The sequence below is a fragment of the Canis lupus genome, chromosome 1 (genome assembly GCF_048164855.1).
Source record: "Canis lupus baileyi chromosome 1, mCanLup2.hap1, whole genome shotgun sequence".
In the NCBI taxonomy this organism is placed as follows: domain Eukaryota; kingdom Metazoa; phylum Chordata; class Mammalia; order Carnivora; family Canidae; genus Canis; species Canis lupus.
Genome location: NC_132838.1, coordinates 111282507 through 111296667, shown reverse-complemented (window position 1 = coordinate 111296667; position 14161 = coordinate 111282507). Strand labels below are relative to the sequence as shown.

Below are 14161 nucleotides of genomic sequence, written 5' to 3'. Positions count from 1 at the left end.
AGCAATATTAAGTTTGCAAACAAGACCGGAAAGTTTATATTTATTCATAATAATGAAAACAAAGGAAGCATAAGAAGAAACCTTCAAAACCCCAATGACAGATATAACAGAATCTCCATGCCACAAGCTGTATTGTGAAGATGTCAAATCTTGCAGAATGATCTACAGATTCAGTATGTAAAAGTGACAAAATCATGATGGGATGCTTTGACCATTGTCTCATCTTCTTTTACTGTATTTTTTCAATTTTTTTAAATTTAAGATAATTCAGACATTAAAGCATTAGTAAAATAGAATTTAAAACTGACTCTGTCTTTTGTTTGCTATTTTTTTTCTCCTTTCAAAATGAACAACATAGTAAGTTTTACTTTACTGTGAGGTACAGGAACTCATTCTAGAAGACGCCCATCGAACCCAGAGGCTTCTCTATCAGCTGTTTGGGGATTGGGTAGGAGCCAAGTTTAATATGGAGGTTCTGTTGGCCACGATTTGGGTGAGGGCTCAACACATACTGAGAAACAAGGAGGTCATTAATCCATTTGCTCTAAATGTTAGAAGATAAAGGCAAGAGTCACTAGAGGGGGAGTATAACCTGTCCCTCCGATACTGGGGTGTGGCAGGTTCTTGGCAGTGGGGGAAATAAAAGACAGTCTTGTCCTTTGCTCAATCCTCTTCTCAAACTATAAACATTGGAGGGACCCATGGCTTAATTATCAGCCCTTCTCTTTTCTGTCTTTATCCATTCTCTTTGCAATCTGTAGGGAAAAGGGTTAACTCAATAGGCCTGGGGCATTCAAACCCAAGAAAGGCCTTTTTCCATGACTGGCTCTTGGTTGGCTTCTAGGAACTAAGGTCTTCTAATGTTCTGATAAAGGGTTTTTGCAGGCCTGAGGCCTTGAGCCATGCTATCCCAGCTTGTCCTTAATTTATACAATGTGATCTATGGTGAACACCAACTTCCCTTCTGTAAGGGCCTAGAGCTTCAGTGACAGGTCAATCCTACAGTATATGCCCATGTAACTGACCTCCTATAAAAACCCTGGACACTCAGGTTCAGGGTGAGCTTTCTGGGTTGGCAACCCTTCACAAGTGGGTTGGCAACCCTTCACAACTGTTATCACACATCATTGTTGGGGGAATTCCCCTGTGACTCTACTGAGCAAAGACACTTGGAAGTTTGTACATGGTGTCCTTCAGATTTCACCCCATGCACCTTTTCCCTATGCCGATTTTATTCTCTATGTTTTTGCTATAATAAGCCATAACCATGAGTATAACCACTTCTGGGTCCTATGAATCTTTCCAGCAAATCATTGAGCCTGAGGCTGGTCTTGGAAAGCCCTGACACAGGATATCCTACAGCCCCATAACTTTAAATCCCACTGACAACTCTCAGATGTGTATCTCCTACCCTGATCTATCCAGACTTTTATGAACAGTTGCCTGTTTTATTCTCCAATCTATTTTTGATTTGCCTAAGACAAATTCTTGATTTTCCTTCCCTATCTGAAATGTGCTCCTCCCTCATTACTGCCTCAGAAAGTGGCTTGCAGTCATCCAAGGTGACTCCCAGAAACCTGAGAGTCACCCTTCACTCCTCACTCTCTCTTCACCAAGTCTGATTCTCACCACTTCTACCCCCAAAGCCCTAGGGACTCTAAGCATCTTGCATCTGCTCCTCCCCAGGCTTCTTGCTTCATTCTGATTTTTTCCTGTAATCATCTCTTAATAGCCCCTTGTTCTTCTCCTCTGCCATTATTTGAAAGACTGGCCCCTGAATACATCCCCTGCTCATCTCTGGCTGGCTCACACTACATTTTCCCAACCCACCTGACGTGTCCATCACCAGTGTTTGCTCATCCTCATGATACAGCTATAGCATCACCAACTGCTAGGTTTTAAACCTTTGCACTCAGTTCTGGGTCACTTTCTCCCTGTTTGTATTGCTTTTAAAGAAACATGAGTCAAAAGCCCAAGATTTTGGCAGGAGCTAGGGTCTGGAGCTTGAAAAACACATTAAAACAGAATATCACAAGATCTACAAAGTCAATGGCTGGAATACAATAGGAACCCAATACATTTCATTGAATATCTGATTGAGCGTGATTTTTCTAGGATTTCTGAAGGAAATCTGCTTCTGTTAGACTGAGGGGTTGATCTGGCAGTAAATGTTCTGTTCTGGATTCACAAGCACCTGTTACACAAAGAGAAAAAATGAGTTCCATTTTCTGGGAAGGCCTTCCTGGCCTACTTGCTATATTTAGTCCAAGGCCCAGATACTCTGGCACTGTCCTCCATCTTGGAAATTCCAAAGATCTTCTTCCTATCTCACTGCACTTCAGTCATGCTGGCCCCTTTGTGTTCCTATAATGGCTGATATACTTCCCTACCATGGAGGACAGATTCTAAAGTGTCCTTCATACTCCTCACCTCCTGGTATTCATGCCTTTATGTCATCCTCTTCCCTTGAGGGCAAGATCTGTCACTGGCACCTATCCAGCAGAATATGGCAAAATGACAAGATGTGCATGATTGCATGTACTGATTCTGTTACATAAGATCACAACTTCTGTCTTGGCTTTGAAAAAGCAAGATGCAATGTTGTGAGCTGCCTATGGAGAGAGCCAATGGCAAAGGACAAGGGCAGCCTCCAGCTAGCTGCCTTGTTAGACAGTAAGAAATCGAGGCCCTTGTTAGGACAGCCTGCAAGATGTCTGTTAGGCTGCCAATTGAAGCCAACTTAAGGCTGCCAATAACCACATGAGCTTGGAAGTAGATCCTTCCCCAGTCAAACCTCAGATGAGATCTGAGCCCAGGCCAACATCTCGATTATAGCCTGGCAAAAGGCCCATCTAAGCAGTGCGTGGACTCCTGATGGAAACTTTGACATAATAACATATACTATTTTAAGCTGCCAAATTTGTGGTACTTTGTTGTGCAGCAACAGATTATAATATACCCACTTCAGAACCTTTTCACTTAATGCCCCTCAACTTGGAGTACTCCACTCCAGACGCTTTGCATGGTTTGCTCCTTCTCAACCCTCCAGAATAGAGCAGATGTTGAGTTTGCTGACCCAACACTCTTCCCCATATCTTATCCCTTGCCTACTTCCACTGACAAGACTAGGAAGCGTAACACCTCACCCTCTCGACCTTCTTTGCAACAAGGAATATACCATGTGGCAGAATTCTGGCCAAGGAGACATAAGAAGAGTTTCAGTGAGTGAGACTTCTAGGAAGAGCTTTTGCTTTACTGATGGAAGGGAACAAATGCAGCTCTCCTCCATGGACCCTGATGAAGAGAGGGGCCTAAACGACTAGCTGTACTGGTGCTAAGCTGACTGAAGAGCTGGCAAGCCTCAACACAATCTGTACAATGGCCTGAGCCAGTCTGATTCTCCTCTGTAGAATTTGAACCTGGAAACTCTAAAGTAGTAATAGAGGGTGTTGTTATACGTAATCTGAAGTTATAGAGGAGTAGTGACCAGGAAGCTTGCACAGGAACTCAATCTGGACTAAGAACAATGGGGCAAGTTCCTTGCTTAGCAAATATGAGCAACCATATAAGAGAGAAAAGCTTCCTGATAACATTCCAGTCCTTGTACGACCACAGGTAATTTCTGAAATTGAGTTATCTGAGATTCCCCAGTGTTCTCTTAATTACTTTCGGAGGGTTTGTCTTTTTACTGAAGTCTCTGACTATGGGGGTACCTGGCTGGCTTAGTTGGTAGAGCATGTGGCTCTCGATCTTGGGGTCATGAGTTCAAGCCCCACATTGGGTATGGAGCCTACTTAAAAAAAAAAAAAAAGATAATGTTTAAAATCCCTGACTATGATACATAAGACATTTACATCTTTTGAGAGGGATTCATCTGTCAATTAGACTAAAGCCTGGCACCCTCCAATCTACCCTCCACAGTAATTGGTCTACCCTCTGAAATAACAGGGAATGCATCTGTCACTCCACTGCTAGGCAGCACTTCAGACACAAAAAAATTGGAGTTCTGTGTCCCTGAAGTTTCTTTTTTCCAAATCCGTTCTGGCCTCCCTCTTTTGCCTCCTAAAAAGTCTGATTAGTCACTGACTCCTTCAGAGGATACTGTCTAAAGTCCATCTCTGAACATGGAGTAATCTGGTTAGTCCTGAATATAGATGTTATCACTTGAGTCATCTGAGATAATTTCACTAATCCTTAAAACCAGGAAGCCATCACCTGAACTTTCAATGGGAAGCTCTGCTTCTCAATTGCCCAAATGAGCTAATAATTTTCTTCTTTTTGGGTGATAAAACTGATGATGCTTTTTAAAAAAAAAATTGGCTATTAGGGAAGTCAAAGACAAATGAGAAATATAGGGACAGATACTCTGTAGGTCCAGCATGTTTACTTTCTTATACATACCTTAACTTCCTGCTCTTATTTAAAGTATTTTCCTAATTGTGGTTCCTATTTGTAATTAAGCACCATTATATAGTGTGGTATATAAGTTTGCTGTCAATTGTCTCAAATCCTCCATGGGAGAAATGTAGAGAGGTAAATATGAAAAAAAATTAAAGATTAGAAAGAAAAGAAAACAAATTAAAGAGGATAGATGGTTATCAATGCACTGAAAGGGATGGGAATAGTGAGAAATGGAATGGAATGGAAATTGATGTCAGGGAGTCGAGTGAAATAAATGGCATCGCATCCAAAAAATGTAAATGAAAGAAATGGAATAAATAGAAAATCAGGGGTGCCTGGGTGGCTTAGTGGGTTGGCTTTGTGGGTGCCTGTGGGCTTAGTGGGTGCCTTTGGCTTAGGTCATGATCCTGGGGTCCCAGGATTGAGCCACACATTGGGCTCCCTACTCAGTGGGGAGTCTGCTTCTCCCTTTCCCTCTGCCTCCCCCTAGCTCGTGATCACTCTCACAGTCTCTCTCTCTCTCTCTCTCTCTCTCTCAAATAAATAAATAAATAAATAAATAAATAAAATCTTTTTAAAATAAGTATAAAAATTATAGTTGAAAAGAATGAAAAGGAAAAGAATGGAGTAAAATAAGCTGGTGTGGAAAGGAGAAGAATGACATGGAGCATAGGATAAGAACTGAATGGACCAGAGTAGCAAGGGAAGGCATCTGAAGAGAGGAAAAGAATGGAAGACAAGTGACAAAAATGTAATATGATAAGGGAAACTGGGAATTTAGGAATGGCAATACAGCAACAAAATTGGAGTGCTGTGGAATCTAGAATGAGAAGATGGCATAGAATGGAGCTCGTGCAATGGTGTGTCTTGGGGGGAAAGGAGATGGGAAGGAACAGAAGGAGAGGACCTGAAATCAGGAAGCTAAATGGTAAGGAAAGTAGTATGAGCTGCTGGAAGGGAGTGTGATGGGAGAGGACAACGGGAGCATGGAATAGGATCCAATGGAGAAGAGTGGAGAAGGGATGGAAGAGGACAGAGTAGATGGAAATGGGAAACAGTGAATAGAATTGAGCAGCAGAGGAAGGCATAGGGGAAAGGAAATGGAGGGAGAAGGAGGAAAGAAGTGGAAGGAAAAGGAAGAGAGTACAAAAATACTGTATGGAAGGAGAAGAAGGGGAATGTGCTAGAATGAAATGAAAGCCAGGTACATGGCACCGTGTAAATAGGGAGATTGAACAGAAAGGAGCAGGATGAGGGCACCTGAGTGACTCAGTTGGTTGAGCATCTGCCTGTGGTTCAGGACCCTGGGATTGGGCCCCATATCAGGCTCCCTGCTCAGTGGGGAGCCTACTTCACCCTCTCCCTCTGCCCCTTCCCCCACTCATGTTTCCTCTCTATATATCATAAATAAATAAATAAATAAATAAAATCTTTTTTAAAAAAAAGGAAGGGAGGGAGGGAGGGAGGGAGGGAGGAGGAAGGAAGGAAGGAAGGAAGGAAGGAAGGAAGGAAGGAAGGAAAGAAAGAAAGAAAGAAAGAAAGAAAGAAAGAAAGAAAGAAAGAAAGAAAGAAAGAAAGAAAGAAAGAAAGAAAGAAAGAAAGAAAGAGAGAGAGAAAGAAAGAAAAGGTGATGGTGGGAGCTAGAATTGTAGGATGGACTAAATATATGAGTGGGGAAGAACAGGGATGAAAAGAAAGAGAATAGAAATGACACAGAAGGTTGGGATGGAAACAGAATGGACAGAAATGGAAGAGAAGGCTGCAGAATGTAGAAGGCATGAACCCAGTGGAGTTAGAGGGAAAAAATAAAAATGAGGAAAATGCAATAGAAAGCAATGGGAAAGAATAGAAGAGACATAAAGAAGAGATGGAGAGGAATGGAATGGCATGAAATAAGAGGAAAACAAGGAATTTTATGAAAAGAAACAAAAGAAATGGCATGCAGAAAGATGGAAGAGAATGGAAGTAAATAGAATGGCAAGCAAATGGTTGGATAAAGTGGGAAAGAAATGGAGTAAAGTTGGGCGCCTGGGTGGCTCAGTGGGTTAAGCACCCAACTTTTAGTTTCCGATCAGGTCACAATCTAAGGGTCATGAGATTGAGACCCACATCAGACTCTGCAGTGGGGATGGATGTCTGCTGGAGATATTCTCCTTCTTCCCCTCCCCTACCTCATGCTCTCTCGTGTGCACACTTGCTCTCTCTCAGTTGCTCTCCCTCTCAAATAAAAAGGGTGGAGGAGTAAAGTAAAATGGGTAGAAAGGAAATGAGTGATGTAGGAGTGCCCACAGTACTGACTCCACCTTGTCCACATCTGCAAGACGACCTTTCTTGGGGCTACGTGTTTCAGGCACCTTGCAGGTTAGGGTATGCCACGACCGAATGTGGGAAGGCTTGTTTTGGTCTTGCCTACGCTTGTTTAGATAACTGGTAGAGATGATGATACAATTTCTTCCCCACCTCCACCCTTCTGGAGCACAGTTGGTGGCAAGAGGTCTGGTACACGTTAGACACCTTGCCTTCACCCTCTAAAATCTGTGGACTAAGACTGGGATCTTGTGGAGAATTGCTGCACTCCTTCTTGATCATCATCCACCTGATTTCCCCCAGTCAGTAAGTTATTCTGAATGAAACTCTCTGTAAACTGTAATGTAAGCAAGCATCTGCTTTGTTTTATGGCCTCAGAGTGCCTGCTCAATCTGGGGGATATGTTCCTGCTCCTCCTGCACCTCCTAACAGGTAAGATGAAAATAAATGTGAGGGAAACATGGGCTGGAGTAAAAATCAAGGGGACTGGAAAGGAATAGAATGAAATGAACTAGAACATGATAGGATGGAAATGAGTGGAATGGAACTGAAAAACAGTGAAGGGAAAATGCTCTTGGTAGCTTATCCTACAGACTTCTCAGCAAAGAGGAGAGGCAGATTGGTGACAGCTCTCCACCTGTTCAAAGATTCAGGGTGGCATAAAAGTACCTCATAGTCTGACTCTGTGTTTCCTTTTGGTAGAGTGGGGACCAGTGGATCCAATGCAACTGTGGAAGATGGTTTTCTGGGGCCATGGCAATAGTATCCAGAGGCTGTTGATGGTGGATCCTTCTACAAGCAAATGGAGAGATCAGTTAGGGATCACGGGCACAGATTGCCTTAAAATCACCATGTCTAGAAAGTGCCAACTTGCACTCTTCAGCGACCTCAGAGAGGAATAGGTTTCACCAGGTTCTTACAAAGAATCAGAAATAGATGTAAGTTTAGGACCTAGGGCCCTGGCCCTGACCTAGAACTCTGTCTTTTCACCTGGCTACCTTGGCAATCTCTACTCCAAAATTTCCTTTGCACCTCAGCATGTGCTAGGCTACTGCTATCTCATTTGCAATCCAATTCAGAGCCCCGGAGGTAAAAGAAATCACAGCAGGAGCCAGGGACCCAGAATCTGGTCGAGCTGCCTCTGAGGCCTTGGGCCACTGTCCCCCCCTTCCCTAGCCTTGCAATGCACAATAAAGAGTTACACAGGATGGTTCCTCAGACTTGTCAAATACAAAATTCTCAGATTGTATTCTCACTGCAGCTTTTTAAAGTCAAACCCAGCAGTGCCAACCTACCTCATAAAATTGCTCTAGGGGATCTGGTGGCAGCATCTGGGAAAAAAGAAAGTGATAAAGAGGTCACAGGGCTTGGGATGGGGACCGTTCCCAGCAATTCTCAGAAACAGCTTTGGTCTCAGAGGCCCCTTACATCCCTTCTGACTCCTAGAGGAGCTCAAGGCTAGGCATTGTCATGTTGAAAGGCAAGACAAAAAGAGATGGAAAGCCAGAGAGGGTCTTGTGGATTCCCAGAGGAGGCAGGGGAGGAAATGCAGAGAAACTCAAGCTAGCACTGGGTATTCTCAAGAGAATATGCCTCACTTCCCAACCCCAGAGGTGGGACTGGAACAGCCCTGCTGCACTGGGGAAGGGCCAGATTCTCAGGGGAGCAGGGAGGGTCCCTCTGGAGCATTGCTCACCTCTTTGACTCCAACTTGTCCTTGAGGTTCAGGTAAATTGGCATACATGGCCTTTGGCCAATCTAGAGAAATGGAATGACAGCCCAGGGCTGGTATCAGGAAGAGATGTAAGGGAAGGGGTTGTTTTCGTTGTCTGCCTGCCTGCCTACCTTCCTTCCTTCCTTCCTTCCTCCCTCCCTCCCTCCTTACCTCCCTCCCTCCCTCCCTCCCTCTCTCCCTCCCTCCCTTTTTCCTTCCCCAGGACTCTCCATCACATCTCTGGTGAGCTTGACCTAGAAATGCCCTGGAAATCTAGTTCTGGGTTAGATAAGGCTGTTTGATGAGATGGATGAGGACAGAAATCTAAGACCTATTGCTATCTGTGTCATTGGGTTCTCTGTAGAGTGGATTTATCCTTTATCCTTCTTGGGCATGGATTTCCTCTCTGTAAACCTGAGCTGGATTGGACAGTCTCTAGGGCTTCCATTTTGTGGGGTCCATCCTTCCAGAATCTTAGCCCAGAGATGTCAAAGGTGTTTCATTTTGCCTTTAGTCAGCTCCCACCCATCAGTAGAGGGTGCATGAAGCACTGTGTTGAGATGGGTTATAAAGGTGAGTTTGGGTTCAGCAGGGATGAGTGTTGCAATTGATTCTCTCTGCCTACAGCGATCAATTAGCAAAATTTTCTGAGATTGAGGAAGGAGAGAAGGGTAACAAATGCCCATTTATGCTGTGGATGTTGGAAGAGCAGAACTCCTCCAAGTTCTTGGCTCCAATCTCATCCATGATCACTAGTGGCAGAGCTGGGAGCAGAAGTCCGGGCTCCCAGTACCAGCCTATTCTCTAGCCTCCACCGCTGCCCTGGGTATCAGCCATGAAGTCACTTACTAGAACAGGACTCTGCACAGGGCTCCTCCGCAGAGCTGGGTGTTGCTGCCTCCTGGACGGGGTCCTCTGCTTTTTTCCTTGAGAACCTGAAACCCCAAGTCCCTCATTCTTCTGCCCCCAGACCTCACCATCTTTGCAGGTGCTACCCATAACCCATGTCCATTATTGGGCAATGTCCCAATCCCCCTGAGTTCCCCAGTTGCTACTAACACAGCTCAGCACCATGGTCAGCAACTCTTCAGCCAGGCAGGCCCCCTGCAGGCCACCATGTCCCCTACCCCATTCCCAGCTTTACCGTTTGGCATTTCTGTTGTAGAGGAAATAGCCCAGGCCTGCAGTCAGGGCAATGAAAATCAGGATCCCGAGGGCAATGCCAACAATGACTCTTGCAGACAGGGAAGACCTGGGACCTGGGCAAGGAGAAAGAATTGGGACCCTGGTCTGACACCCTCGTGCCTGCCCCCCTCCCCTTCCCAAGCTGTGGTTTTATCTCTAGTGCCACTTGATGAACACTTGTTTTCCAGTCACTGGGAGGCAGCATTTTGTCATATTAATAGCATAATTTTTAGAGCCAAATGGCTTATTCACATCTCAGCTGTGTGACCTTGACCATGCTACTTAACCTCTCTGTGCTTCAGTTGTCTCCTCTGTAAAAAGGGATAATAGTGTCAGTGGTTGCTAAAAAGATTCAATATAAGAGTATTCATGTTCAAAATATGGAATGTTCAACATGTTCAAGGTAGGACAATACTTAGGCCCACGGAAAGTGATCAGTAAATGTTGGTGGGATGACAATACTGTTTAAGATAATGGATCAAATATGGCCTTCAGAGGAAAGGGCTTTGAAAATCAGAAACCTGGCTTTCCGCTATTTTCCCCCTCATTTTCATACCTGAGTCACCTTTAACTTTCTGGGGCCCTGTGACCATGGACAAGTGACATCCTTCTGAGTCTCATTTCCTCATCTGCAAAGTGAAGGAAATGGTACTCACTGCACAGTGATGATGTGAAGATGAAATGAAATCGTGAATGCTCATGCCGGGCATACTACAGGTGATTGATTAATAAATGGCAGCTGTAATCATTAACGTGGGCCTGTGTTTGCCCATCCAGCTTCTGCCCAGAAGCCTTCTCAAAGGGGTAAAGTCCAGCCACAGGGTTTGGGAAGGCAGCCATGAGGATCAGGGTTAAGAGGAAGGGGCTCTCTGCTTTGGAGGGGCATGAGGGGGCTTCCAGGATGCTTTGGAGGTTCTTAGTTTCATTCTTTGAGCCCTCATTTCTTTCTCTGTCAAACAAGCAGAGCCATTCATAACCCTACAGGCTTTGAGGAGATTGAATGAGATCCCATGTAGGAGAACCAGCACCGTGCCTGACACAGTCAGTATTTGATGAAAGGCAATGGTATGATCCAATGATGATGATGCCAGAAACTGCCATCCACCAAGCTCTAAGCTGCAAGAGCCCTTCACATGTGATCTCGTTCAAATCCTATAACATTCCCATGACCATCAACAGGACTCACTGCTCCCTCCCCTGAGCTTCTGTTTCTCCATTCATCAAATGGTCTTAACAAGACCAGAGAGTGTTTTGAGGATTAAATAAGGTAGTCTGGGAAGGTACATATGGTCCTCCGCTTGGTGATAACTAAGAACATGAGTCCTGAGGCAGCCGGCCTGGTTTCAAACTGTAGGATGGGGCTCAGTCTCTCCTACACAACAGAGATACCAGCAGGCCCACCTCAGAGTTGGCTGGTAGAGAGCATCAAAAAGCATTTGCTGATATTGTGTATGGAAAGGCTTATTTCAGGCATCTGGCAATAGGCTCAATTAAGAATAATTTCATTTGTTTAATAAACATAATATGCCAGGCACTGCCATAAAAACTTTACAAATGTTGGTTAATTTTCAACGACCCTATGATCTAAGCACAATTATTATGTTTGTTTTACCCACAAGGAGTTGGAGGTCCAGAGAGGTTAAGCAGCATACCCCATGTCATACAGCTAATAAGCATCAGAACTGGGATACAGACTCTGGCTAATAGTGATACTGTGTTGCCCTCTCAGGAACTCAAGACAGAAATACAGGGACTCACTGCCAGTCACATCCAGTTATTATTAATATAATTCCTATAGTTAGGGGCACCTGAGTGGCTCAGTGAGTTAAGCATCTGCCTTCAGCTCAGGTCATGATCTCAGGGTCCTGGGATCAAGCTTCACATCTGGCTCCCTGCTCAGTGGAAAGTCGGCTTTTCCCTCTCCCTTTGTTCCTCCCCTGCTTGCACTTGCTCACTCTCCCTCTCTCTCAAATAAATAAAATCTTTAAATATATATATATAGTTCCTATAATTAATATAATTCCTACCAGTTCACTCCTTTGCTCATTGACTATCTCCCTGACTTACTATACTTCTAAACAACTCTAGAAGGGAAGGCATTACAACTCCCATTTCCAGGTAAGAAAACTGAAGCTCAGAGCAGCCTGGAGGGTTTTCTGGGGCACGCAGCTAGGATGCAGATGTTCTAGTTCCCGAGCATTAAGGACTGGGATTCAGCAGCTCCATGCAGTACACTCATCATACTAGAAGACTAGATAGTGAGGCCGGCATTAGGAAAAGCCACCTGAGCCCCAGTGGAAAAGGCACTAAGGGACTCACCTACCACTGTGACCAGGACCGAGGCAGAGCGGGCCAGCTGGGTCAGTGGGTTGGAGGCCATGCAGTTGTAGACACCCTGGTGTTCCCAGGTCAGGGTCCCGATGATTAACTGCTGCCCCATATACACAGTGGTGGAGTGTTCAAGGGTCCATTGAAACTCAGCGCCTGGCTGAGACTCTGCCTGACAGTACAGGGTCAGGCTAGAGTTGAGCTCTGCCTTGACAGTGCTGACCGCCCCAGATGCTGCCCCTCTGGTGATGTCCACTTGATCAGGGCCATCTGTGTGCAAAGCCAAACATCATGCACCCACTCTCTGCTGGTGAGGTTTCCCTTACTGCCCAGTCTGCTTCCACACTGGAAGTTTTACCCCCTTCCCCCCATCTCCATCCCCACCCCTTCTTGAGTCTAACAGAACTTTAGGTTGTAGCCTGGCTCTTCTGATGCCTTTGAAAACGAACTAGGGGTGGTAGAAGGGGAGGAGGGCGGGGGGTGGGAGTGAATGGGTGACGGGCACTGGGTGTTATTCTGTATGTTAGTAAATTGAACACCAATAAAAAAAAAAAAAAAAAAAAAAGAAAACGAGTCTCGAGAGAGATGTTCTCTTTTCCTCCTTAGGTGCCACACAGGCAGACTGTAGTCCACGATGTGGACCAGACAAACCCAAAGGAAAACAACATCAAAATAAAAAACAAAACCCCCTACCCTTGCAAAAGCGAACTCTCACCACGGAGCCTCATAATGCATCCAGGCTTCCCAAACTGTTGCTGTGGCTTGTGAACATAGCCCTACATTTCCAAAAACTTCACCATTCTGATGGACTTTTTTAGTGAATTGAGCAAATAGCCCTGTTGGGATATTTAAATGTACATCCCCTTGTTCTCCAAGGTCAGATACTTGCAAATTTCCTTCCTGAAGCCAGAAGGAGATTCCTGGCACCTGGCTCTCCTCCCACACAGTGAAAGAAACAAGCAAAATGGCTGTTGAGTTTCTCATGCAAACTAAGAGTTGAGGCTTTGTCTTATTTAAATTAACATGAACTGCTGGAAAGAAGGATGCAAAGAGTTGGGACTCAGGGAAAGGAGGAAAATCCTGCCCTCATTGCCTGCTAGGCATCCTTTGATATTCTCCCCATCAGAATCCCATGGCCACCAGGATCCCTCAGGGTCTTCCCATCCGGGTGTCAAATCCTCCACACAGCGGCCAGAGGGGCTCCCGAAGTACAAACTTGACACTATCCCTCCCCTGCTCGGAGCCCTCCATGGCTCCCTAATGCCCTTCGGACAAAGGCTGCAGCTGATGAGCTCATTCACAATCTTGCCCTTACAGATCCTTCCAGCCCCACCTCTCACCTCTCCACAACCCTCCACCCCCTCCAGTCTCAATTCAGAAATAAGATCCCACTCAGATGTTCCATCTTTATCATGCTGCCTCTTACTTTAGAGCCTTCACACATTCTCTTCCTTCTCTGGAATGCTCTTCCCTGAGTCTGCTCTACCTAGCTTCCTTGTCCTATGGATCTCATGGTAGAGACCACCTCTCACGATGAGCCTCCCCACATCTCCCAGACTGGTGGGGGCTTCCTTTGGGTTCCCCAAATCCTGTCATCCCGTGGCAGCACTCTTGACACTGTATTTTTTTTTCTTTGCCTGATTATCGACCTCCTCATCCCAAGTAGGCTGTGAGCTCCAAAAGTCATGGCTACAACTTATCAAGCACCCCACATTTGCTCAGCAGAGATGAGCAAAAGAACAGTTTTTGGTTTTATGACTGAAGTGGGAAGTGAAGAAGAGAGCAGTAGGGTACGTAAGCCTCCATATGCCCCATTACTTAACACACATACACATACACATACACATACACATACTCAGTATGTGCTTTTTCTCCCTGCAGGTGCCTCTTCTTCACTTCAGTTTGTGGCCACTACACTGTTTGAATAGCTCAGGCAAACAAACAAACAAATAAACAAACAAAAAAACAACTTTGGAGTCAGTCCCTTTCTCTTTCACTTGTGTCAACAGCAGCAAATCCTGAGTTCTATATTCAAAATGCATCCATGGTCTGATCACTCCTCATTTCCCTGACGGACAACTGTGGCCACCCGGAGAAAGCACCTCACAGACTTCTCACAGCAGGAGTTTCAATAACCCAAGTGCCCAGCCTCTGTGCCCTAAAATCCACTGCTGTCCCTCCCACGGGCTACCCTCTACCTGTACCTGAGTGTATTGGGGAAACAGA

The 14161-nt window shown here is 45.2% G+C and overlaps 1 protein-coding gene across 4 annotated transcripts in view; it reads right to left on the bottom strand.

Annotated features, from left to right (window-relative positions):
* Positions 1–14161, bottom strand: part of CEACAM20 (CEA cell adhesion molecule 20) — a 79610-nt gene continuing 65449 nt past the window's right edge. For 3 of the 4 annotated variants that reach the window (XM_072774926.1, XM_072774935.1, XM_072774943.1), the window contains 7 exons: positions 11927–12205; positions 9567–9681; positions 9272–9357; positions 8405–8466; positions 8004–8039; positions 7378–7500; positions 3–2194 (listed from right to left, as the gene is read on the bottom strand). In XM_072774926.1, the coding sequence (XP_072631027.1) occupies positions 2141–2194; positions 7378–7500; positions 8004–8039; positions 8405–8466; positions 9272–9357; positions 9567–9681; positions 11927–12205 (755 nt within the window). In that variant the 3' untranslated portion in view covers positions 3–2140. Of the gene's footprint in view, positions 2195–7377; positions 7501–8003; positions 8040–8404; positions 8467–9271; positions 9358–9566; positions 9682–11926; positions 12206–14161 lie in introns of all 4 variants that reach the window. The other variant, XM_072774948.1, reaches the window with a different exon arrangement.